The following is a 24,023-nucleotide window of genomic DNA, read 5'->3' on the forward strand; positions in this document are numbered from 1 at the left end:
CTCGAGCAGAGCACAAGTGCACAACCCCTCACTAGTCACTCACAAGCCAAACCGGAGACCAGTAAGCTAGTATTCTCATCGAAATCTTCTTTCTTTCTGTTTTGATTATCATCTAACCATTCAAGAGCTTCTTTCAACGTGATTTATGGCAGTAACAAGATAGAGAGTATACAACTAGTGTCGTGACAATTACAAGTGCTGAAACAACTCTGCCTCCGCATCATCCTCGGCTCACAGCCCAGTTTAATGTGAGTTTTTTGTGTCATTTTCTGTTTGGGTTTTGTGTGAAATTGATGAAGATTCAGAATGCCAATTACATGCAGATTCCTAATTTTCTTCGATGGTTGCTCTTGTATTTTAATATTCTGATCTTGAACAACATTTTATATTGTCTCGACGGGTATAGATGAACCTATGATTCTCCTGATATCACTTGAAAAATTAAGTCTATCACTGCTTTGATTTGTTTGGTCTTCAACCTCATTTTCCTTTGGTGTTGACAAATCGTCGAACACTTGGGGGATCTTTGTGCTTGAACTGTCTTGCTTAGTAACAAGTTTACCTGGCAGTCCCAACTACATGAAACACGCGTTCCCGGTCAGTTAATCTTTTTATTTTGATGAGGCAGAATATATCGTTTTTTTCTCATTTGATGTTGAATTATATTTAATTCTTTACAGCATGATGGGTTGAAGCCTCTTACCAAAAGCTTCACAGATTCCTTTTGTGAAGAAGGGTTTATCTCTGTAAGATCCTTTTCCATTTCATAGATTATTTGATCTTTAGTTTACAATATTACGTTTCCTGATTACTCGTGCGCTTGAAATAATGACTGAATGAGTAAATCACAAAATTAGATGTTCTATGCTGTACTCATAATTCCTAGGTTTACAAATTCATGACATTTTTGTTTGATCATCAAATGAATTCTTATGTTTTTACCAACCTTTGACTTGTTTGAGTGACTTAATTAATGTTTATGTCAGCTATAAGGACCGGTTTATGGCATCACTGCCTTCTTCAAGGCAGGCGAGTGCAGACTTCACCAGACCAGTGTTCACTGCTGTGGCATTTTACTTATGTGCAACAAAACATAAGGTAATGCACATTTAATCATTCTATAAAATGCTTTTATTCCTCTATTCTACTTGTTTTTGACATAAACTCCATACTTTCCAGCTGAAGATTGACAAGGATAGGTTGATTGAGGTTTGCGGAACCTCTGAATCCGAGTTTTCTTGTATAGTAACATGGTTTTTTACCTACATATTACCTATCTATTGTTAATTTGTAAATGTTTAGTGCCCTGAGCATTATTTGGAACTTTCAATACAGGTTTCTACCTCCATGAAAGATCTGTGCCATGGAACACCCCTTCTTTACAGCTTGAATTATATAAAACGCTGGCTTGTGTTATCTAGTGTTTGAGTATCATATTTATTTCCAATCGATGTTAGCTTAGGATGTGAAATGGTGAAATTGTTTGACCGCTTTGAATTATTTTTGAAAAATTAGAATTCAAAAACCGCACAAATCCAAACCGAATCAAACCGTATTTAATTGGATCGGATCTAATTTTTTTTAGAAACATCCAAACCAATTCAAACCGTAAAAATTTATACTTTTGGATCGGATGAATTTTTAGCCAAAAATCAATCTAAACCGTCCGTGAACACCCCCCTACTTTCCCCTTGTACCAATCGGAAATGCAATGAAGTTACTAACAAATAAAGGAATCATTTATGGTATGCATTTTCCGCAAATTTAATTTTTTTACGGTAATTACATTCTAGTCATTGTACTATTAGTACTATTACATGTTCTTCACTTGACTTTAAAAAATTACGTTTTCATTACTTGATTAATAGTTTGTAGCATTTTATTCCTTATTCATTTTGATAAAAAGAAAAAAATAATTGGCATTAGCCCAATAAGAATGTTATTTTAAATTATTAAAAAAGTATAGTATTTTTTAAATATTAAAAATGATAAAAAGAAGAAAAAAAATTGCATTAGCCTAATAGGAATGTTATTTTTTCCCTTGATTCAATTTGATAAAATTTAGAAGTTAGTCAAAAGAGATTACTTGAACATTTTGTTTGCAAAAAGGTCTTGAAACTAATATGAACAATAGAAGATACAGTTTTACAGTGACAAGTTACTATCAATCAGACAGCAATCCAATGTTTTGTAAGGAATATAAAAATTAATCTGAAAAGGAAGATACATGGCTTGTGTTATATTGCAGCATGATGGAACGTGCTGATAGTGATATTTGCCCCACCAACACCAAGGCTCCCCCCATGGTTGTTTCTCTTGTCCCCTGCCGAAAGTACCCCTTGGGGATAAAAGGTGTCCCAAATTAAGTGGAATACCCCCGTAGTATGAAAAAAGAACCCTATACCACTCTATTTGTGCATGAATGAATTCTGGATTTCATATCTTCCTTCTCCAATGTTGCTTCAACAATGACCTGCTCAATATATTTATCATTCAAGAGGGTCAAACTGAAACGAAACTAAACAACTAATTTGTGGTTCGAAATCATTTTGATGATAAATTTTATATTTCTGAGAATCGGAGAAGTTTCCCATAGAGGCTTATGCTGAATGCTAGACAGTTGACGGAGCTACGAGTTCATGGAAACCATACCTCTTGTACTTTGTTTCCAGATCGAGCAAGTAACTTATATTGATTCTCAAACATGGATGCCATATAAACCTGCACCAAAAAACCGATTGCAACAGATAATTTCAAATCATCTGAAAATATGATTGATGATGACTGAGCTATTATTCAAGGGATATTATTATTTCTCAACTTTCAATAAAATTAACATGTATTAATAGGGACACTATACAAACAAATGTCTATCAAGACCCATAATCCACAAACTAGTAAAACTTCTCAAACCAGAGGCAAAATATGTTGAAGAGAATTGTTCTATCTAACATTCACCACATTGGCCTACTGACTGAATCCCTTCAATCTGTTCCAACTCTTTGATAAGTGATTCTACATCTGGCCATTGTTGACATTTATTTAGTGTGTGAGTATTAGCCCTGCAAACAAGTAATTCCTAATGCTAGTACAAAAAGGATAAGTATAAACATAAACCTCAGAGTCTGCTTCTGCCGCTTGTAATCTTCCATCTAAGTTATCATGATCACCAACCACAGTCTCCAAGGCCTCAATAAGTGGATCTGGCTGTCATGTGAAAAAAGAAAAAGAGGGTCACAACATAATAAAAAAATGGCCTCAAATAAGTGAGATTACTTTAAAATTCATAAACCTACTTGCTTGTCAATTACCGTTATCTCCTTTAACGATAAAAATATACGGTCCAGTGTGAAATCTAATTGGTGAAATTTTGCTCGACAATCCGAAATCATGAAGAATATCTAAATATAAACCATTCCAGGTCTTGCTTATTTGTCATTCATTCCTTAAAACAATAGGTGACTCTATTTGCTATGGTTTTAATCTACCGGTATACTCAAATACCTGACCAATTTTGAAATATGACGAAGGATCCAAGGTGGCATTCCATGATACTTCGGTCTGGTGAATCAGAGCAGGAACACCTTCAACCTATTTAGTACAATTAAATCACAATGAGTGAAAAAAAAATTAAAGGGCCTATAATCTCACAGACATGGATGTCATGGCTTCATGCTAAAGAAGCATATGTTCATAAGGAAAAGCAACACAGAGGAGCAAAAATCCGCATGACACTGTTGCCAGACCCGGACTACAAAAACTTCTCTTCTAAAAAGCATCTATTATAGTAATTGCTAACAAATTGTAAGAATGCTGAGAGATCTTTTACCTCCACAAATATACCAAAATAAGTGATTTTTTTTTATAGAAGTAGGAGGTCTCATTAAAAACCTCCCTCATAGTAGTCCTTTACTCTAAGGAAAGAACCGACTAGCGGAAGAAAGAAAAGAGTACCTCAGAATTTTATTGATAAATAGATTACATAAGAATTAAAAATCACCTAATACAACTGTTTTCTAAAGACACACAGAACAACTTAATAAAAGACTTACAAACACCTAATCCCCTTCTTTGCTAGCTTATCAGCCTCACAATTACAACCCCCTAGGAACCAACCTAATAATAATCCCCTTATCTGAAACAATAGACATAATGTCCTTTACTAAATTAAAGAAGAAAATAGGAGTCGAAGAAGGAGATTTAATCCAATCCACTACTGCCTTGCAATCACTTTCAACAATCAGCCTACCCTTCGAAACCCATTTTGATAAGAGAAAGATGTCGATGCCTTTTTTTTATAGCTTTCAATTCTGCTAGAGGGGGAAGGCTAGGACCAACATTTTCTGAAAAAGACAGGAGAATAGAGCAATTCCAATCTCTAAGAATACCACCTATACTTCCTACCATCCCAACACAACTAACAACCTCATCCACATTCATCTTAAAGAAATCGCCTGGAGGAGGACTCCAACAAAGCACAGGCCTACTCAGAACCTTTAAACCATAAATTTTGCCTGCCAGGGAAATGTTTCCTATCAACAAATCCACCTAAATAGGGACCTGAGGATACTTTGCTAGAAACCATTTCACCAACCTAAATCGAACAATGAAAAACAGGGATGATCTGTCCAGCTTTCCTTTATAAAAAAACAATGTCATTCCTCATTTTCCATATTGACCAAAAAACTGCCCCGAAATAAACTTCCATATAGACGATTTGACCCTTAAATCAGCCCACGAACTCAGCAAGGAGGGAGGATCACGAGGCAGGGCTAAGGAATGTCTCAACTCTTGGAGGAACTAAACTCAACCATACCCAATTCTTCCACAAAAATTAATCCTCATAAAGCAAAGAAAGGGACTTCTGCATGATTTAACCGAGAACAACCCATCACCCGTCCCATTCCACACTAAAAAGTCATCCACTAAATCAATCAATCTTATGTTTATCCATTAACTCCCAACCATTCGAATCAAAACTACCAAAATCAGCCACATAACCCCACTTATTGGATGAAAGGGCATAAATCCTAGGAAATAGGATTTTCAAAGAAAAATCCCCCATCCAAATATCATTCCAAAAAGATATTGATTTACCATTACCAACATGAAACTTCGCAAGGGATCTAAGGCAAGCTCCAACAGAGTCATCCTTCATGAAATTATTTACAATTCCTCTCCAAATCCAAGAGTCTTGGGGAGAGAAAACCTTTTTGATATCCATGGTATTGCAGCTGACATTGTTTTTGCTGCATAATAATTTTTTCCACATCAAATCTTTTTCATTAGCAAACTTCCACACCCATTTTCCCAATAGAGCAGGATTGGAAAGATTCAAATCAAAAACTCCCAGGCCTCTATTACTTAAAAGTTTGCAAATTTTCTTCCAACTCACCCAATGAATTCTTTTCTTCTCAACCCCACCTACCCAGAGAAAAATCGCCATCAAAGAATTGATCTTCTGACTAATTTTACAAGGCATCTTAAAAATAGATAAGAAGAAAATGAGTACGGAAGACATAACTGACTTCAAAAGCACCACTCTGCCCGCCATAAATAAACAAGCTTTTCACCCTGCCAATTTCTTATTGAAATTCTCAATGACTGGTTCCCATAATGACTCGGAATTTTTTTTCCCCATGTGGTAGGCCAAGATGCCGAAGGGGAAGAACCAATTGATCATCCAATTGCCGAAGCCCATTCTTGAAGGATTTCATTTTCTACATTTATACCATAGAGTTTGCTCTTAGCTAAATTAAGATGAAGTCCCGTCATTAAGCTAAAAATCCTTAGAACTCTTTTGACATTTTTAATTTGAGATAGAGAAGCCTGGCAGAAAATAATAAGATTGTCTGTAAACTGGAGATGAGACAGTGTAAAAGGATTTTCAGACTTGCCAATAGAAAACCCGTGAAAGCGACCCACTTCAATAGCTTTAGACAACATCAAATGGAGCAATTCACCAACAACATTAAACAAGAGAGGAGAAAGACTAAAACCTTGTCTTAAACCTTTAGCCATAGGAAACTCTTCTGTATGAGAGTCATTTACTAAAACAGAGATTGAAGCTGAAGAAAGACAGTACGAGATCTACGCACACCATCTCTCCAAAGCCCATCTCTTTTATTAATCTTAGAAGAATTGGCCATTCCATAGTATCATATGCTCTTCGGAAGTCCACTTTAAATACAACCCTTTAAGCCCTTGTTTCCCAAAAATCAATGCCTTCATTAGCTAAGCACGCACAATCCAACAACTGTCTCCCCGGGATAAAAGCAAAACTGGGATGGGCTAATAATTTCTTTGACACAAGATATGAGTCTTTAAAAGGACTTTAGATAGAATTTTATAGAGACTACCAAAAAGACTAATTGGTCTATAATCTTCAAGACTCAGGATTACGTTTATTTGGAATCAAGGTAATAAAAGCATGATTAACCCCATGATCCCACTTCTTTCCTCTATAGAAATCTTGAAAAAACTTCATAATCTGCTCCTTTAAACTCCTCTAGTACTTTTTGTAAAAGCCCATAGTAAAACCATCCGGACCAAGGGCTTTTGAACTGTCCGAGGAAGAAATTGCTTCCCACACTTCTTGTTCTGAAATTCCTCAAGACATGCACTTGATAAGCTGTCAATTGTGCAAAAACTAAATTGATGACCTCGACTTCCAACGTAGAACTGGAATTGTACAGCCTTGAAGAAATTGGAAACAATAGATTTAATCTTTTCTGGCTCCGAGATTACCTCCCCTTCAAATTTCAAGGAATGAATAGCATTGACTTTATTCCTTTTCATAGCACTGAGGTGAAAACCTCGTATTTTGTCTCCATCTTTGATCCATCTCGCTCTCGACTTCTAAAACCAAATGCTCTCATCTATCAGCAGCCTCCAAGTTTCTTTTTGAATTGAATCAACTTATCCCACTCCCCTACAGATAGGATTCCTCCTTGTGACTTAATCTCCAAAGCACTTATTTTACTTCCAACTCTAATATAGACTCTGCCATCAAGATGACTGCTCCAGGCCAATTTTGATCTTCTTTTTAGTAGCCTGCAACATGCTGAAAATTCCCCCATGATTATTCTTCTTCGAATCTGCCACAGAAGCTTCGACCACTTCATCAAAACCTTCTTCCTCTAAAAGATAATTAAAAAATCTGAATGTTTGAGGCCCCAGTTAAAACTACTATCCAACACTACCGGATTATGATCTAAAATGGATTTCGGAAGAAGACGTTGGGAAATATTAGGCAACTGTTAAGAAAACTTTCAAATTAAAAACTGGTCGAGTCTAACCCATGTTGAAGTACTCTATTGTTACACCATGTGAAAGTTCCTCCCGAAAAGGGCAAATCAATGAGCTTCGCTTGTTGCATAAAGGAACAAAAAAGGTCAATGGCATGCCAATTTTGCGATTCCCTAACTTCTTCTGAATCAGATATGCCTTAAAATCACCTCCAATACAAACTGGCATCTTCAATGAAACTACATAAATCAGCAACTCCCTGAAAAACTCTTCCTTTTCAGATTCTATGGAAGGGCCATAAATAAGTGATTTTCTTGATGCAACATTTTACAACACCCAACACGAAGGTTGGCCTGCAACACGAAATGCCATAGGAGCTTGAAGTGTTATTGTTTTGTGAAGTTAAGAACAGTCATGACTTCAATTTGAAAAATATTTTTTTCCATCTCTCATTTTTGCAAAAAAATACACACTTTTTAAATGTATTTTCAGGAATTGTATTACTGCAAAAAAGTAAATCACAAAAAATAAATACAAAACATAGAAGACAAGCAATATATATCTATATAATATTCAAGTAAATATTGAAAAATCATATAGCTACTCACCATAACATCTCTTTTTCTCTATTAACTCTTCCTTTTATTTGGCCTCAGAGAAACTAAGTTTTCGAACTTTCTGTCGGCCATTAGCACATTTACTTTGACTTTCTGTGATTATTAAGCACGAATCAATATACAATATGAAAATAAAGAAGACAATTTAATATATAGAGAGAGCTAGATAGGATCCGTGGACACAGTGTAAAACTTTTAAGTTTTACACGTATTTAGATCGTTGAATCAGTGAAAATAAATAGATGAGATTAACAGTAGGAAATGAGTATAATTTTACAGGAAAAAAAAGTGGACAATCCTCAATTTAAAAGTTTTAATCTCAACGTTAAAGACAGTTAATCCAACGATCCAAAAATCGTGTTACACAGTGTAAGTGGATTCTAATTCATATATATTCATACCTGACTAACAAATGAGGACAAGAATTTAAGCTTCTCTTGATCATAAATCCTCAAAAGATCTTCCAATTTCATATCTAGTGAAAACTTCCCCTCAAATTGTTGGTTGTTTTCTGAATCTGAATTTGAAACCAGAGAAGAGTTCTTGTTCATTAGATCAGAACTTCTAATGACTACTAAGTGCTTCTTGTAATCAGATGGGTCTAAGCCCTTCTGTCTCAACCATGATTCAAACGCTAAGAACTTCCATTTAGCAGCCAGGTTGCGGTAAGGCAGAAACCCAATTAAAGAACCAAAAGATACCAATGATGATGCAATCAAATCACGAAAATGTATACGTATGCAAATAGGCATAATACATGAGTTTCACTTACAACAAAACCTCTAGTGCTAGAGCTTATTAACTCCACTTCAGCCTTACGTCCAGTCTTAAGCAGATCTTCCGCCCTGGTCCAATCACTATCCTAGAATTGTATGAGATGCCAAGATGATCAGACATCCCAAGTCATGTTTCAAAAATGTGCAGTAATAACTTAAGGAGAAAAAAGCTACATTAAGCTGACCTACTGAGGCGATACAGAAGGGAGATCACCATAATCTTCCGGATTGGTGGGAACAGTTTCTGCTTTACCAGTGTTTGATGTTGGTTTCACAGATTGATCTAATCTATAAAAAAGAAATTTTGTTAATCACAACTCCACCAACTAAATAAAAATTATCCCAATTTAAGAATATATTTGACCTTTTAGGCTTCCTTGTAGTGCAGCTTCCAAAAAGAGACCAGTGCCAGATTCCTCAGAAGACACCTTATTACTTAACTCAGTTGACTGCATTCCTTGAAAAGCACAGAAAATTATAATCTTCAATACTTCTTATCAAAGGGTTTCTAAGCTCCCTAGATAAGGCAATATTTGTGAACTTATAAACCTCAAGAGAAAGACGATACAGAAGGCTAAAGGTTGTTAATAGCTTCACATTGATCTTAGTTTGGTAACAACCCACAAAAGTAACACATGGCACGAAAAGGGGAAAAGACTAAGGCTTTGCTTGGCATAAAGGATACAAAAGTGTGAGATGGTTAAGTTACAGAAGTAACAATTTTTCTCATCCTTACAATTTTCCCTCCGTAGTACCAACACCAAGCACAGCCTAAAGGAACATCATGGAATAACATGACGCATTACCAATTAATGAGTCATCCTCCATCTCTGGTTTCTTAGGAATTGAACTATGTTCCGCTTCTAATTCTTCCTTCTAATTCTTCCTCGACACTACTCTTTGTTGCATTAGCCAGCATATTAGCTTCTTTCTCTGCCTCAAGCCTTTCCCCATCAACTTCTAAATCTTCAAATTGCTCTACTTCTCACTGATCTCTGTACAGACACTTACCTGTTCAGGCCTTTTCAATAATGTAAAATCACCAACTCTATCCTCCACTTCTTTCTCCGGCACAATAATATCATCAGAATCATGTTTTCCATCGAGGCTGGTATCAACAGTCACCGATTCAGGCTTCCTCAACAAATTCATATCAGTGAAATGTTCGTTTGCCTTTTCATTCCTCATTCTTAGTGACAAATTTGATTTCTTAAACTGGATGGAATGTCTCTCTCATCTTCATTAATCACAGTTTGCTTCCTCAAGATAACATTCGGAAGCTTACTCCTTTTGCACTATCCATAGCCTTCCCACCTGATACACTCGGTCTCTTTATCTCATATACAGGTGGTTTAGTATCAGTTGCAAACTTGATTCCCTTCTTTGGAACAGGACGAACTAAATTTAAACTATCGGAAGAAGAGGTGGATGATTTCATTTCAACATCAAAAGGGACCTCCTCTTCCACTACTTTACCCTTGTTCTTATAAAATGCTTTCTCAATTTCAATATAAGATGCTTCAGGATTTGTTTTTCTACCATTATCTGAAAAACCAAAACGCAATAACATTGAAAGAAGTTGTAAACTAAGCAATTTTTCAACAATTAAAAATATGGGTATTTAGAAACAACAAATTTTCTCTAAATTGAGCATAAAAAATAAAAGTGAAAGAGGAAAAAAAAAGGCACCTTGACAATGGTGTGTTTGGGGTCTTCACTAAGTAAGCGACCAAACTTGAGCTCCATTTGGTCCCATTTGTCAAGCTTTGGCTCTTCTTTCGCAGCGGAAACCCTGAAAGAAACCCTTTTCGACCTTCTTTTCACTCTCGAAAATGATACGGAAGGTAATAGCAGAAACTTGTTGATAGAGAGAAAAGCAACAACGGCGGTGGTAGCGGCGGCGCAAGATAGACAGTCCATTTGTAAGGCCAAAATAAAAGCAAAGTCATCAGGAGTTGAACAGCATTGTAAAACTGTTGGAACTTTGAAGCTGGGCACTAAAATCTGAGGTTTGGTGGAAGAACTAGAAGATATGAGCGACAGTGCGACACTATCTATCCCTCGGGGTAACACCCGCGTGGCAGTTCAACTTGGCATCCGCTGATTTTTAGCCACGTGGATTCAACTCTGCTGGAGTTTTAAAATGGAAAGGTTCTAACAGGTGTCATGTGTGGATGCCATGTAAGTTTTTTGCAACGAAAATTCCATTTTAATTTTGAGGCTTTAACTCAATGTGGGCAACCAACACACCTTCAGGACCTTCAATGGATGACTTATTTGTGGGCCCTCTTTCCCATATAGGGTAGGGAGAAAAATATTCTCCCGATATCTATTGTATTATTTCTTCAACTAGAGTTATTATTATAGTGTAAAGGGAAAGAAGTCAAGATTATCATGTCACTTATTTTTTCCGGTGTGTCATACATCATCTTTGTAAAGTAAAAAAAAAATAGTTGCGGATAGTGAAGACGTGCATTAATCTTAGGTGGTGATTGCTTTTGTAGAGGTAAAAGATTTGTAGTCTGCGAATCACATTTGTAGGTATCTGCAGCAGAAGAGGTAGACCAAAAGTTTGTAGTTTGTAAGAAGAAGACTGTTTGTTTTTAACGTATGCAGATTGTTAAAATAAACTGAAATATAAATAAACTGATTTTTTAAATTTAAAAGAGTTTTGCAATACTGAAATTTAAATAATTTTAGTTTTATAATGTTGAAATTTAAATAATTCATACAACTACAATAATAATTTTTTTAAAATAAATCAATCCATATTTTAAAATAAATCAATCTATATTTTAAAATAAATTTCCCCATATTTTAAAATAAATCAATACATATTTTAAAATAAATCAATCCATATTTTAAAATAAATTTTTCCATATTTTAAAATAAATCAATATATTTTAAAATAATTTTTCATATTTTAAAATAAATCAATCCATATTTTAAAATAAATCAATATATTTAAAATAAATTTTAAAATAGATTTAAATAATTTTAATTTCTTTGAAGAGGTTTGAAGACCTTTGAAGACATAAAACCATGTATGCACCAAGAAGACCTCGCGCAGACGTTAGAAAATCTTCTGTCTTCTAAAAAACAAACGGTCTGCGAAGCCCAATGTCTGCGCGGCACAGACATAAGAACTTTGCAGACCTCGTGTTAATACTCTTCTTAATGGTTCCTATTCTATATGCAATGAATTCTCAACAAAATTGTTCATGGTGAAGGTTATCATAGATAAGATATATTCTCAACAGAGGTTATCATGAACAAAAGTTGTTCTTTTGGAAGAGATATTTAGAGGACTAATACCAAAACTTGTTCAGGAATAGGTGTTTTCGGAGAAAGCGTTATGGGAATAAATATTACTAGAAATATGGGCAGAGCCAGCTTATAATGAAGGGTGTCACATGATATTTATTAGAGCTGGGTATACGGATTATCCGTCCGTTTAGCCTGCGGGTTTGACGTTCGGACTAAACAGAACGGTTTAAAAAGCCACAATCATAAATGGTCTTGAATTTAAGCCGGTGCCCGTACCATTTAACTCGTGGGCTAAGGGCTTACCCGTTTGTATTTACTGTTTATGTAAAAAGGAGAGAAGTGGGGGGGGAGATAGAGAGAAACGGCGAAGAGAAGGGGAAAAAAAATGAGATTATGGTTCCTAAAATTTTATAACTGCGTATATATAATAAGTCACACAAACAACGTATTTTAGGGAGTTAGGGCAACCTTGACAAGTTTAATGTGCTAGTAGTTAAACCTACTTTTGAATTAATGCAATATAATCCTCAAATAGTTTATTATTTAATTTTACACTCCAATTTATGTATGTTTTTTACACTGCCTCAAGTTTTATATTATTTGCATATTTGCATTATGTTACTTTACCTTTTTAATTTAATTATTATTATACATGGTTTAATACTTTGATTTATTTTTTTTGTTTTTTTAACGTATGTATATAGTTTTTCTTATGATTAATTATTGGAGTATATAAACGTTTTATGGCTTATTATATATATGATGGTATTAATTATAAATGGTAAATACGATATAAAAAGATGGAAAACCTTTTAGCTTATGTTATTATATTACGTTACCATATGTATAATTAATATGTTCAAACTTCAAAATTTGATATCATTAAATTAAAACGTGAATTGAGCTTTAGATTTCAATGCACATAAAACGTGAATTGGGATATGGCTAAAATGCACATAAAACATGAATTGGACTAAACGTGAATTGTCTTCCGTAAAACATAAAATAAATTAAAAAAATAATTTAATTAGGTTACCCGCGGAGCCCGCGGATATACCCATTAAACCCACGGATTTAACGATTCAGGCTAATAAATCCGCAAATTAAATGAGCTTTATTTTTTTAGGCCTAAAACCCTCACGGGCCATGGGTTATACGGTTAGCCAATGGGCCTTAACTCATATACACAACTCTAATATATATATACACACACGTGAATATGATCTGTTACATTTGCAGCCCTTTTCCAATCCTTACTTCAGCTGTCATTGTACCAACAAAAGTTGTGGGATGTGATCTTCAAATAGGGAAGAAACACCAGCATTAATGATATATGAAAATAGAATTAATGTATTTCACATGTATACACAGGGATAAATATGGACACCTGTATTAGAATGTCCGACTTACAAACCAACAGAAGCAAAGAACAAGCAAATTCCAGAAAAAAGTTTCTCCAACAAAATATCAGTTGAAGATGTCGACTGCTGAAACATGCTAGAAATATATTGGGTATATATCCAGTTGAACGATATTTGGTTGTTGTCTCCTCGATCTTGAGAAACTCTTCCCCTTTCTCGGCTTCGATCATCGCTCTTTTCTCGGCTTCCTTATAGAGTTCAGCCACTTTGTTCTTCATTTTCTCAGCATACTCTGCCTTCTTCTCCAGTTTTTCCGATAAAAAACCAAGCCCTCATCAAACTCGGTAATCTAAGCTAGTTAAAATTGTTCAATGGTTACCTCAAAGCTCCTTAGTTGTGCTTCTACATCAGCTTTCTTGGTATTCTCCCAGGATCCAATAGCAGATATCTTCTTATGTGCCCTGATTCAACATTTCCAAGGATTCTGAGTTGCTTAAAACAAGGATTTGTACAAAATTTAGAGATGATTGTCGCTTACTTGTTGTCTACTTTTGCCTTTTCATTTTCCTCCCATGCTTTGACTAAAGCTAGTCTTTTTTCAGCCTCAACTCTTGCAAGCGCAGAATCTGGAAACAATGACCTGATAATCTCATATCACAGGAATAATTCAAAGTGTTTATAGACATAGAGAAATCATACTTTCATAGATATGGGGTTCTGGTCCATGATCCTCCGTGTCTTGTTTAACAGGCTGCAACATCTCCTTGGCTTCGGAGGCTTCCTCCACTCCCATAACGTATTCTTTTAACTTAGCCACAGATAATCGACCGATAACAGCACCAAAAATATCTCAAAATCTGGGTAAAAATCTACACAAATTTTAAGAAACAGCCAAAAAAAACTCACCAACAGAGAAACAGATGGAGAAGAAAGAAACTCGCTGGAAATGACAGCTGGAAACTACTATGGTGGTTGTGGTAGATTACATGTAGAAGTTGGTTCTTTCCTTTAAAAACTTTAAATACACTATTTAAAAGTAGCTTTCTTAAAGTAAAGATAGCATCACACGACAATTTAGGATTTTTTTTTCAGATTTAATTAATGTCGTTTTAATAAATAATAAGAGATAAATATTATTTTTATTTTTATTTTTTAAAATGATATATTTAGATAACAAAATTCCCAATTTGTAAGTGTTGGGAAATAAACCAAGTACGAGTAATTTTCCTATAATCAGATTAGTGAGAATGCGAAATAAAAGCAGAAAAATAATACCCGAAATTGATAACGGAGTTCAGCCAATTTTGCCTACGTCTCCGGACTGCTGTAGATCTTTTACTAAGAGAGAAAATTTACAGGTGTTTACAAAACACTCACTACTCACAAGAAAGCTCTCTAGTATTGGGAGAAAAAAATGATTTGGGATTTTGGGATGATTTTGAAGCTAAATGAGCTAGAGTATTTATAGTTGAAGCTTAGGGACTAATCTTGTAAATGCTCTAAAAATTGCAATGACTAAAGTTACAATATTCCCATTTCCATTTCAACAATAGTTGCCCATTTATTATTTTTCCAGTCGCCCCATGTTGAATGTCTAAGCCGCCGGCTGCTAGACATTTTCTTTGACTTTTCTCCAACAATCTCCCACTTGAAGACTGATTTTAATCTGTCTTCACACCTCGATCAATGAAGTAGCATTTCTGGTCTTTTATTCTATCATGCCAACTGAAGCTGAACACAACTTCAGTTTATCTGTGGTCACCGTCTTTGTCAACATGTCTGCCGGATTTTGAGATCCACTAATCTTTTCAAGTTTCAAAATCACATCTTCCAGAAGAGACCGGATAAAATGATATCGCAATTGTATGTGCTTCATCCTAGAATGAAAAGACGGATTCTTCGCTAGATGGATAGCACTTTGACTGTTGCAATACAAGACATTGTTTTCTTGTTCCTTGCCTAACTATTCCAAGAAACTTTAGAGCCAAACCATCTCTTTACAGGCTTCCGTAACAGCGACATATTCTACTTCAGTTGTGAAGAGAGCAACTATCTTCTGTAGTTGAGAAACCCAACTCACTGCGGTTCCTCCTAGAGTATAGATATACCCCGTAGTGCTCCTTCTGATGTCAACATTTCTGGTTAAGTCAGCATCTACATAGCCTGTCAGTATCATATCTCCACATTTGAAACAAAGTGCTTTGTTTATAGTACCTCGCAGATATCCGAGGATCCATTTGACAGCTTCCTAGTGTATCTTGCCTGGATTATTCATGTACTTGCTAACAGCTCCCACTACATGAGCAATATCTGGTCTGGTACAAACCATGGCATACATTAGACTTCCAATTGCTGAGGCATACGACACCTTCACCATGTGTGCAAGTTCTTCCTCCGTCTTTGGTGACTGTTCTTTGGTGAGTCTAAATTGAACACCTAAAGTTGTACTTACTGGTTTAGCATCTTGCAAGTTGAACCTGGAGAGTACTTTGTTGGTGTACTCAGCCTGTGATAATATCAAAGTCCCTGACTTTGTGTCTCTCTTGATCCTCATCCCAAGAATCTGCTTTGCAGCACCCAGATCCTTCATAGTAAACTTCTTCGACAATTTTGCTTCAAATTTATAATCTCTTGCATGTCTGAGCCTGCAACGAGCATGTCATCAGCGTACAACAATAAAATAATGAAGCTATTGTCGAACCTTTTGATGTAGCAACAATGATCTGCTTGGAATCTGGTAAAACCATTGTTACCCATGAAGCTATCGAACTTCTTGTACCACTGTCTAGGAGCTTGTTTTAAACCATACAAGCTCTTCTTCAACCTGCATACCAGGTTTTTCTTGCATGCCTCTATGAAGCCTTTTGGCTGCCTCATATAGATTTCTTCCTCCAAATCACCATGAAGGAAAGCTGTCTTCACATCTAACTGCTCAAGATGTAAATTATCTACAGCTACAATTTTCAACACCAGTCTAATTGTAGATAGCTTCACGACTGAAGAGAAAATTTCATTGTAGTCAATACATTCTTTTTGCTAAAAGCCTTTGACAACCAATCTTGCTTTGTAGTGTTTGCTCCCATCGTGCTCTTCTTTGATCTTGTAAATCCACTTATTATGGAGTGCTTTCTTGCCTGGTGGTAATTCAGCTAATTCTCACGTCTGATTTGACATAAGCGAGTCCATCTCATCTTTCATGGAAGACTCCCACTTGACTGAATTCTCCACTTGCATTGCTTCATCATAGCACTCTGGTTCACCATTATCAATCAACAACAAGTAGTGCAAAGAAGGCGAATAACGCTGGGTTGGTTTAGGAATTCTGGAGGAACGTCTCAGTTCTGGTGTGCTTGGTTCTTCTTGAACTGCTTTAGGACTGATTTGAACATCATTTCCAGAAATCTCCTCGAACTTAGCAAATTCCTTTGTTTTAGCTTCGGTATTGGAGCTACTTGATTCTATGATTACCCTGTCTTTGTACATCACATTCTCATTGAAAATAACATCTCTGCTTTTGATGATCTTCCGATTTTCATAGTCACAAAATCGGTAACCGAACTCATCACCACCATAACCAACAAAGACACATTTGTTGGACTTGGCATCAAGTTTACTTCTTTCAGCAGAATCTATGTGTACATAAGAAATACAACCAAACACTCTTAAGTGTGAAAGATTTATTTCTTTCTTGCTCCAAACTTCCTCTGGTATTCTGCCATCTAAAGGAACTGAGGGCCCATGGTTGATCAGGTAAGCTACAGTGTTGATAGCTTCAATCCATAGAAATTTGGGTAATCCGGCATGTATCCTCATGCTTCTGGCACGTTCATTCAGAGTTCTGTTCATGCGTTCTGCTACACCATTCTGTTGTGGTGTCATGGGAACTGTTGTCTCCATCTTGATTCCATTGTTTGCGCAAAATTCTCTGAATCTTCTATTTCTGTACTCTCCTCCATTGTCAAACCTCAACCACTTGACTTTTAAACCAGACTCATTTTCCATCATGGCCTTCCATTTTCTGAAGGTATCAAAGATTTCTAATTTCTTCTTCAGAAAATAAACTCACACCTTCCTTGTTGAATCATCGATGAAGGTGACATAATATAATGAGCCTGCAAGAGATGAAACTGGAGATGGTCCCCATACATCAGTATGAACCAACTCAAACTTTTCAGCCTTGGGTGTCTTACCAATCTTTGCAAAGCTGACTTTCTTTTGTTTGCCAAAGATTCAATCCTCGCATAGTCCGACATCTACATTCTTTAGATCCGATAGCTTCCCTTTTGACAAAAGTGTCTTCATCCCTTTCTCGCTCATATGACCAAGCCTTTGGTGCCATAGGTTTAATTTTCCATCAGCATCTGTTGTAATAATGATATTCTCTAAGTTTGAGGTTACACAGAGAGTATCAGTCTTCTTACCACGAGCAATGACGAGTGCTCCTTTGGTAATCTTCTATTCACAGTATGAAAATGTTGTATTATAACCTTCTCTATCAAGCTGTCCTACAGAAATCAGATTTCTTTTGAGGCCATGAATATGTCTCACTCATTTCAGCGTCCAGGTGGTCTGGTTTAGCAACTTTAATCGGATGTCTCCTTTTCCGACGATCTTCAAGGTTTCATCATCAGTTAGATGAACCCTCCCAAAATCATCATTGATATAGTTTTCCATGATTTCTTGGGATGGGTGGAGTGAAAAGATGCCCCTGAATTCAAGATCCATGATTCAATCGGACTATTGACGTTTAGAATCATGGCATCACCTGTATCTTCTGTCACGTTGACAAACTCCTGTGCGCCGGTATCTTTCTTCAGTGTTCGGCAGTCTCTTTCAAAGTGACGCTTCTTGCTACAATTATAACAGGTAAAATCTTTCTTTCCCGTCCTGGATTTTCCCCGTCTGGATTTCGATCTGCCACGATTTGAATTTCTTTCTAAAGTTCTCCATCTAAACTCTATGTGCAAGACTAAGGAGCTTGATGCTGCACCTGATTCTCTCCATTAAATTTCTTCACTCAATACCAGATCCTGAACATCGTCAAATTTCAATTTACTGTTTCCCGACGAACTGCTGACTGCTGTAACAGTAGCATTCCAACTGTCTGGTAGAGATGATAAGAGAATTAAAGCTCGAACTTCATCATCGAATTCAATTTCCACGGAACTTAACTGGGTTGTGATTGTGTTGAGTTCATTTAGGTGTTGAGCCACCGATGCCCCTTCCGCTATCCGCATATTGAATAATCGCCTCATCAAATGAGCTTTATTTGAGGCCGATGGCTTCTCATATATACTGGAGAGAGCCACCATAAGACCTGTCGTGGTCTTTTCCTTTGCTATGTTGAAAGCAACATTGCGGGATAACGTCATTCAGATAACTCCAAGAGCTTGTCTGTCGAGAAGAGCCCAGTCTTCGTTATTCATTCCCTCTGGTTGATTTCCTGAGAGATGTTGATATAGATTTTTCTAGTATAAAAAATCTTCAATCTGCATCTTCCAAAAGCCAAAGTCCGCACCATCGAACTTTTCAATTTTCACATTCTCTTCGTCTGCAGCCATCGCTCCCACTCGAATATGGCTTCGTTTAGATCGTTTCTGACAATTCTTGCGAAGCATCGTGTATTAGAACATCTCCGTCGACAAATTCGTATCGCCGACAAAATTTTTACTATTCACAAAATTTACTATTCACGTGAATAATAATGAATAGTAATCTCGCAAAAAATTGACAAAATTCACACCCAAAAACTCTTATTACCATTTGTTGGGAAATAAATCGAGTACGAGTAATTTCCTTATAACCAGATTAGTGAGAATGCGAAATAAAAGCGGAAAAATAATACCCGAAATTGATAACGGAGTTTAGTCAATTTTGACTATTTCTTCGGACTACTGCAGATCTTTTACTAAGAGAGAAAATTTACAAGTGTTTACAGAACACTCACTACTCACAAGAAAGCTCTCTAGTATTGGGACAAAGAAATGATTTGGGATTTTGAGATGATTTTGAAGCTTAATGAGCTAGGGTATTTATAGTTGAAGCTTAGTAACTAATCTTGTAAATACCCTAAAAATTGCAATGACTAAAGTTACAATATTCCCATTTCCATTTCAACAATATCTGCCCATTTATTGTTTTTCCAATCGCCCCATGTTGAATGTCTAAGTCGTCGGCTGCTAGATATTTTCTTTGACTTTTCTCCAACAGTAGGACTACACGGCTACACTAGAACACGAGCAAATGTACAGTAGTGGCGTATGTTAAAACAACATTAACATCTAAAATGACAGTATTTGAATGATATGATGACCGAGTTTCTGTAAAGTAAATTTCCTTGAACCAATTTTTAACTCAAAAATTGATTTCATCTTTGGACCGTTGGTATAATACTTCTTCTTCTTCTCTATTCATAAAAAGAAATATTAGCAAAATTCCCCCAAAGGTTTTGGTATGGAAAATGCATGTCAATAAAAAGATTATACCGGCATGTTTTTTTCGTAATACAATTTTTTTTTGACTTAATAAGTACCTAAATTATACCCTAATTTAATTTTAAGTGTTTAAAGATTTTTTCGTTAAAAATAATTACCTAATGTTTCCTCTATTATACTTTTAGATGCTTAACTTTATCTTGCATGTCAGATAAAGATCGTTACGATATAAACACTTAAAAATATAACAGAGAAAACGTTAAACATCTACTTTTAACGAAAAATTCTATAAACACCTAAAGTTAACTTAAGATTTAATTTGAACACTTATTTTTACATTAAACTTAAAATTAAATTCAACTGACATTATTATTTCAAACGCAAGATTTATTTCCTTAATAAATTACAAAATAAGTTTGATGGGTGTCTATTTGCTTCTATAAACATGCGTGTGTAAGAGCCGACCGGAGATTCTTGCTAACTTCCTGCCTGTCCCCATTTTCTATAATTCTCCATGTTTGGTCCAATGGATTATTTGTTTAGAAAAGAGAGAAATCCAAAATCTTAAACCTAATTTTGTCTAAAATCTTTCATTATTTAGAAAAATGAAATATGGACTAGGATCCAATTATATGGTGTAAAACTTTTTGAATAATTACTATTGTCACTACTATAACATTGTAAATCCCTTTACATTCGTTTTCGTTTAATTATATGTAATATAGATTAGGATCCAATTACATAGTTTCTATAATTACACACATATAAAATTAAATAAGAATTTGAATAAATTTATTCAAATCGACTTAAATTTCATAAACTCAATTTAATTAAATAATCACCCTAATTATTACCTTTTAAAAATGTATTTTAATCCGTTTCATTTATTATGACAACTATTACCATTCTTTTGGGGTTTGCTTTATAACTTTATCGTTTTGGATTATAGTTAAGGTTATTGTCTACAAATATATTCTTTTAACTGTTGAAATAGTTTATGTATAATATATTATTCTAAAGAAATCAAAGAAACCGGCCACGGAATGCGTTGACTGATGGATTTGATACCATAAAAATATGTATATTTGGAAGGTATTAAGATCCTGATTAACAAATAAATAAACTGGGATGTAGGAACACCGCCATTTGGCACCTTTACCTTCATTGCTCAAACCAAATCTCAATCAAACACCTAAATAAAGCGACACGACAATATAAAATTTAATTAAAGCCATACATGATTAAACTTGAACATTAGTTTAAAGATTTTAAGAGTTGCATCTTACTATGAATACATAATCAATACGGTTGGTAACTGTATTTGGACAACTATAAGGTGCATCATATCACTACAGCAAAACGTGTTTTTTTAGTTATAGCGGCGTTTTTAAGCGCCGCAAAAAACACTTGCGGCGATATGAAAAACGTCGTAAAAAGCGCCACTGAAAATAGCGCCGCTAAAGTTCGCGATGTTTGATAACAAAAAATGCCACAATAGGTAACGATATATAGCGGCGTTTAACAAATGCCGCAATAGGTGTTGAGGTTTAGCGGCGTTTGTCTTACAAACGTCGCAATCGGTGTTGAGGTGCTATTGGTTGTGTATTTAGCGGCGTTTATCTTTGAAAACGCCGATATTTACTGTTTATTTGGCGGTATTTGTCTTTTAAAACGCCGCTATTGACTGTGTATTTGGCGGCATTTGTCTTTTAAAACTTCGCTATTGACTGTGTATTTAGCGGCATTTATAAAGATAAACGTCGCTATTAACTGTGTATTTAGTGGCATTTGTTATTAAAAACGCTGCAAATAAGCCCATTATTAGTGACATTTTCATCTAAAAACACCACAAATGACACTATTAGGAGTAGCTGCATGAGTTGCATAAAACACCATTAAAGACATTCTTTACACCAACAATAATAATCAATTTTATAAATCAAAGAATATATTACAGATATTAAATAAAAACAAGTAACTTGAAATTAAAAGGGTGGAAAACATTAATATAACAAAAATACATACAAATGTATACATATGTGTTGCATATACTAGAAACATAAATAATGGAATTTATTGAGCAGACATTCTACTTATAGTTCTACCAAGTAAAGGAAACTTCTATCAAACTAAACTTTCATAGCTTTAAAGAATATCTTTGCACTCCTTCGAGCCCCCAAAGCTTTAAGCAGCCTGAAGTAAGAAATCATCTTACCATTATGTTTCTCTTAGATTCTTCATCACTGTCATTGGCATCATCTCCGGCGGCTTTTCTGGCAGAATGATATGGGAAAATATCATTAGTAGCAGCAGCCTCAGAATGGCCATGACCATAATTAGGAACCCGACTAACATTGTCCGACAGAAATTCAAATACATTGTAGCTCTGTACACAATGCTTTCTGCAATTTAGTTGGATGCTTTTGTTAGAACAATGCACAATACATAGAAAAAACACAACAGTAAGGGTAACAAAAAACAAGATCCAAAGACACATAATACGATACTATGTTATTCACAAGGCTTGTTAATTTAAAAATGTAGCATGATCCAAGGTTAAAAAGATAGAGCGACACTATAAATTTGAATATCCATCTAAACAGTACTTCAAAAGGCATATATATATATATATATGCAAGAAATCCAGGGTTGAAACAATAGTGTGGCAATATAAATTCGTATGACCATCAGACCAAGAGACAGAGCAAACGTTGGCAAGGCATCAAGAATTGCAAAGTTGATTTCATTTGCTCTGAGACTCTGATCCAATTCAAGCATTGCCCTAGTTCAATGAGCATCATAAGAAATAAAAGGTGGCAATTGCATGATAAAAATAACGTGCATTACCTGGATGAGCAGAGCACGAGCGAGCTCTCTATGGAGAAGATTCTGGATAGGGTTGATAAGTTCCTTTTCATATCTATATTATTAATCCCAATGAATTAGAGTTCCACTCGAAGAAGAAATTTTCCACACTAAGAAATAAAAACCACAACATGGGAGTTCAGTTGGAGCAATATATCATATTAGCAATCAAAGGAACATATTTATTCGGGAATTATGTTAAAGTATGAACTTGAAAAAAAGGAACATATTATTCTGGAATCATGTCAAAGTATGAACAGGCCAACATGAAAATTGAGAATGCAAGACTATTTCAGATGTATTGGCATTTATAAAATTTACTGGTATTACTTCTCATTTAGGTCTAGAGCAATTTTTGAACCTAAAGCTTTCATACATGTAAAATACCAAACAAAAGAACATGTTCAAATTTCACCCATAAGACGTGCATCATAAGTCATTAAGTGCAAACATGATTAGAATTACATTAATATTAGAAAGAAAGTTACACCTTGACATAACAATCTCAAGCATTTCCTGATATGATGATGCATTCTTTGGGAATTTTTTACCTTTTGTTTGCTTGCTGAAAGTCAATAACATTCTGCAAACCAGAAAGCATCTATGTTCAGAAAAAAGCATTTTACAAGGCTTTCAATAATATAGCAAACTTTGAATGAAAAAACCTTAATTACATCTTATTACCATAAAAGAAGAAAATATCAAATGGTAGTGGAAAATAAATTAAAGCCAAACAAAACAAATATCAAGCAACTTAGAATCTAATGTCCTTTGTTTTTATATCTCAAGCAAAGATTAGAGCGGTGAATATAAATCTTTTTTGTACATATGGGAGCCGATTGGAAATTTAAAAATGTAGCATGATCCATCCATCTATCTACACTATCTTTTCCCCTTCTCGCATTTACTTCTTTATATTTTTTTAATTTCCACTTTCATGCCAAATCTATTAATGGGTAACCTTTTATTAAAGCCAAAGAAAGTAAAAGAAATATTGTATTAGAATTTAAACATATTTGATGAAGAGAAAAGAGGGGAAATATATATACTTGGTATGGAATTCGGCTGCCAATTTCTCCAACTTTGGCTTCAAATAGATGCATTTCTGGCACCAAGCAGCTATCTTATCAACAATTAAACAAAACCCATCCTTTTCACTTTGGAAAAAACCAGTCAAGGAAAGAGTTAGAAGAAGATAAAATGAACCAGTCAATGAGAACAGGTTGGGAAAAATGTTGAGCATCTGCCAGGATCTGATCAAGCTGATCACTGTCGTGGATGGGTTTCATTTCAATAGTATTGGGTTTTGACAAATCAAACCGTCATGAGATTTTCATAGAACATCGAAAAACAAAGAATCCTCCCTAAAAGAACTTTGAAAAGCACAAATCCAACATCACAGTCCACGAAATTCCATATAATTGAAGCAATCATAAACTAAATAACCAAAAAACC

General features: G+C 35.1%; 2 protein-coding genes, 1 long non-coding RNA gene and 1 pseudogene across 4 annotated transcripts; 1 reads left to right on the forward strand and 3 right to left on the reverse strand.

Annotated features, from left to right (window-relative positions):
• Positions 1-708: 708 nt before the first annotated feature.
• On the forward strand, positions 709-1,208 carry LOC120155333. The gene is made up of 3 exons (XR_005518960.1): positions 709-746; positions 987-1,098; positions 1,180-1,208. It is a non-coding gene; the product is annotated as an uncharacterized LOC120155333 (long non-coding RNA).
• A 1,113-nt stretch (positions 1,209-2,321) lies between these two features.
• On the reverse strand, positions 2,322-3,862 carry LOC120155143. 2 transcript variants are annotated; one of them, XM_039166715.1, is made up of 6 exons: positions 3,830-3,862; positions 3,505-3,591; positions 3,312-3,382; positions 3,118-3,207; positions 2,653-2,721; positions 2,322-2,473 (listed from the first exon to the last, which is right to left on the reverse strand). In XM_039166715.1, exons 2-6 carry the CDS (start codon positions 3,548-3,550, stop codon positions 2,399-2,401), a joined length of 351 nt encoding a protein of 116 aa, XP_039022646.1. In that variant the 5' UTR covers positions 3,551-3,591; positions 3,830-3,862; the 3' UTR covers positions 2,322-2,398. The 2 variants fall into 2 exon arrangements, with proteins under 2 accessions (XP_039022646.1, XP_039022647.1); XM_039166716.1 differs by lacking the exons at positions 2,322-2,473; positions 2,653-2,721 and adding an exon at positions 2,758-3,028 and having other exon boundaries at positions 3,312-3,381; positions 3,504-3,591.
• A 3,994-nt stretch (positions 3,863-7,856) lies between these two features.
• On the reverse strand, positions 7,857-10,561 carry LOC120155286 (annotated as a pseudogene).
• Positions 10,562-13,236: 2,675 nt separating this feature from the next.
• LOC120155212 (remorin 1.4-like) lies at positions 13,237-14,265 on the reverse strand. Its single transcript, XM_039166794.1, has 5 exons — positions 14,176-14,265; positions 13,969-14,077; positions 13,808-13,895; positions 13,650-13,730; positions 13,237-13,584 (listed from the first exon to the last, which is right to left on the reverse strand). Exons 2-5 carry the CDS (start codon positions 14,060-14,062, stop codon positions 13,254-13,256), a joined length of 594 nt encoding a protein of 197 aa, XP_039022725.1. The 5' UTR covers positions 14,063-14,077; positions 14,176-14,265; the 3' UTR covers positions 13,237-13,253.
• Between the last annotated feature and the right edge of the window lie 9,758 nt (positions 14,266-24,023).

The sequence above is a fragment of the Hibiscus syriacus genome, unplaced genomic scaffold, assembly GCF_006381635.1.
Source record: "Hibiscus syriacus cultivar Baekdansim isolate YM2019G1 unplaced genomic scaffold, ASM638163v2 tig00111166_pilon, whole genome shotgun sequence".
In the NCBI taxonomy this organism is placed as follows: Eukaryota; Viridiplantae; Streptophyta; class Magnoliopsida; order Malvales; family Malvaceae; genus Hibiscus; species Hibiscus syriacus.

Excerpts from the sequence above, each read along its gene's own strand:
- LOC120155143 (XM_039166715.1), bottom strand. The coding sequence starts at position 3,550 with ATGGAATGCCACCTTGGATCCTTCGTCATATTTCAAAATTGGTCAG. Across the intron at positions 3,208-3,311 it reads TATCGTTAAAGGAGATAACG|CCAGATCCACTTATTGAGGC; the intron begins GTAATTGACAAG and ends TTCACATGACAG. Across the intron at positions 2,474-2,652 it reads CTGGAAACAAAGTACAAGAG|GTCATTGTTGAAGCAACATT; the intron begins GTATGGTTTCCA and ends TATATTGAGCAG.
- LOC120155212 (XM_039166794.1), bottom strand. The coding sequence starts at position 14,062 with ATGGGAGTGGAGGAAGCCTCCGAAGCCAAGGAGATGTTGCAGCCTGTT. Across the intron at positions 13,731-13,807 it reads AAGGCAAAAGTAGACAACAA|GGCACATAAGAAGATATCTG; the intron begins GTAAGCGACAAT and ends ATGTTGAATCAG. Across the intron at positions 13,585-13,649 it reads GCACAACTAAGGAGCTTTGA|GGAAAAACTGGAGAAGAAGG; the intron begins GGTAACCATTGA and ends TGGTTTTTTATC.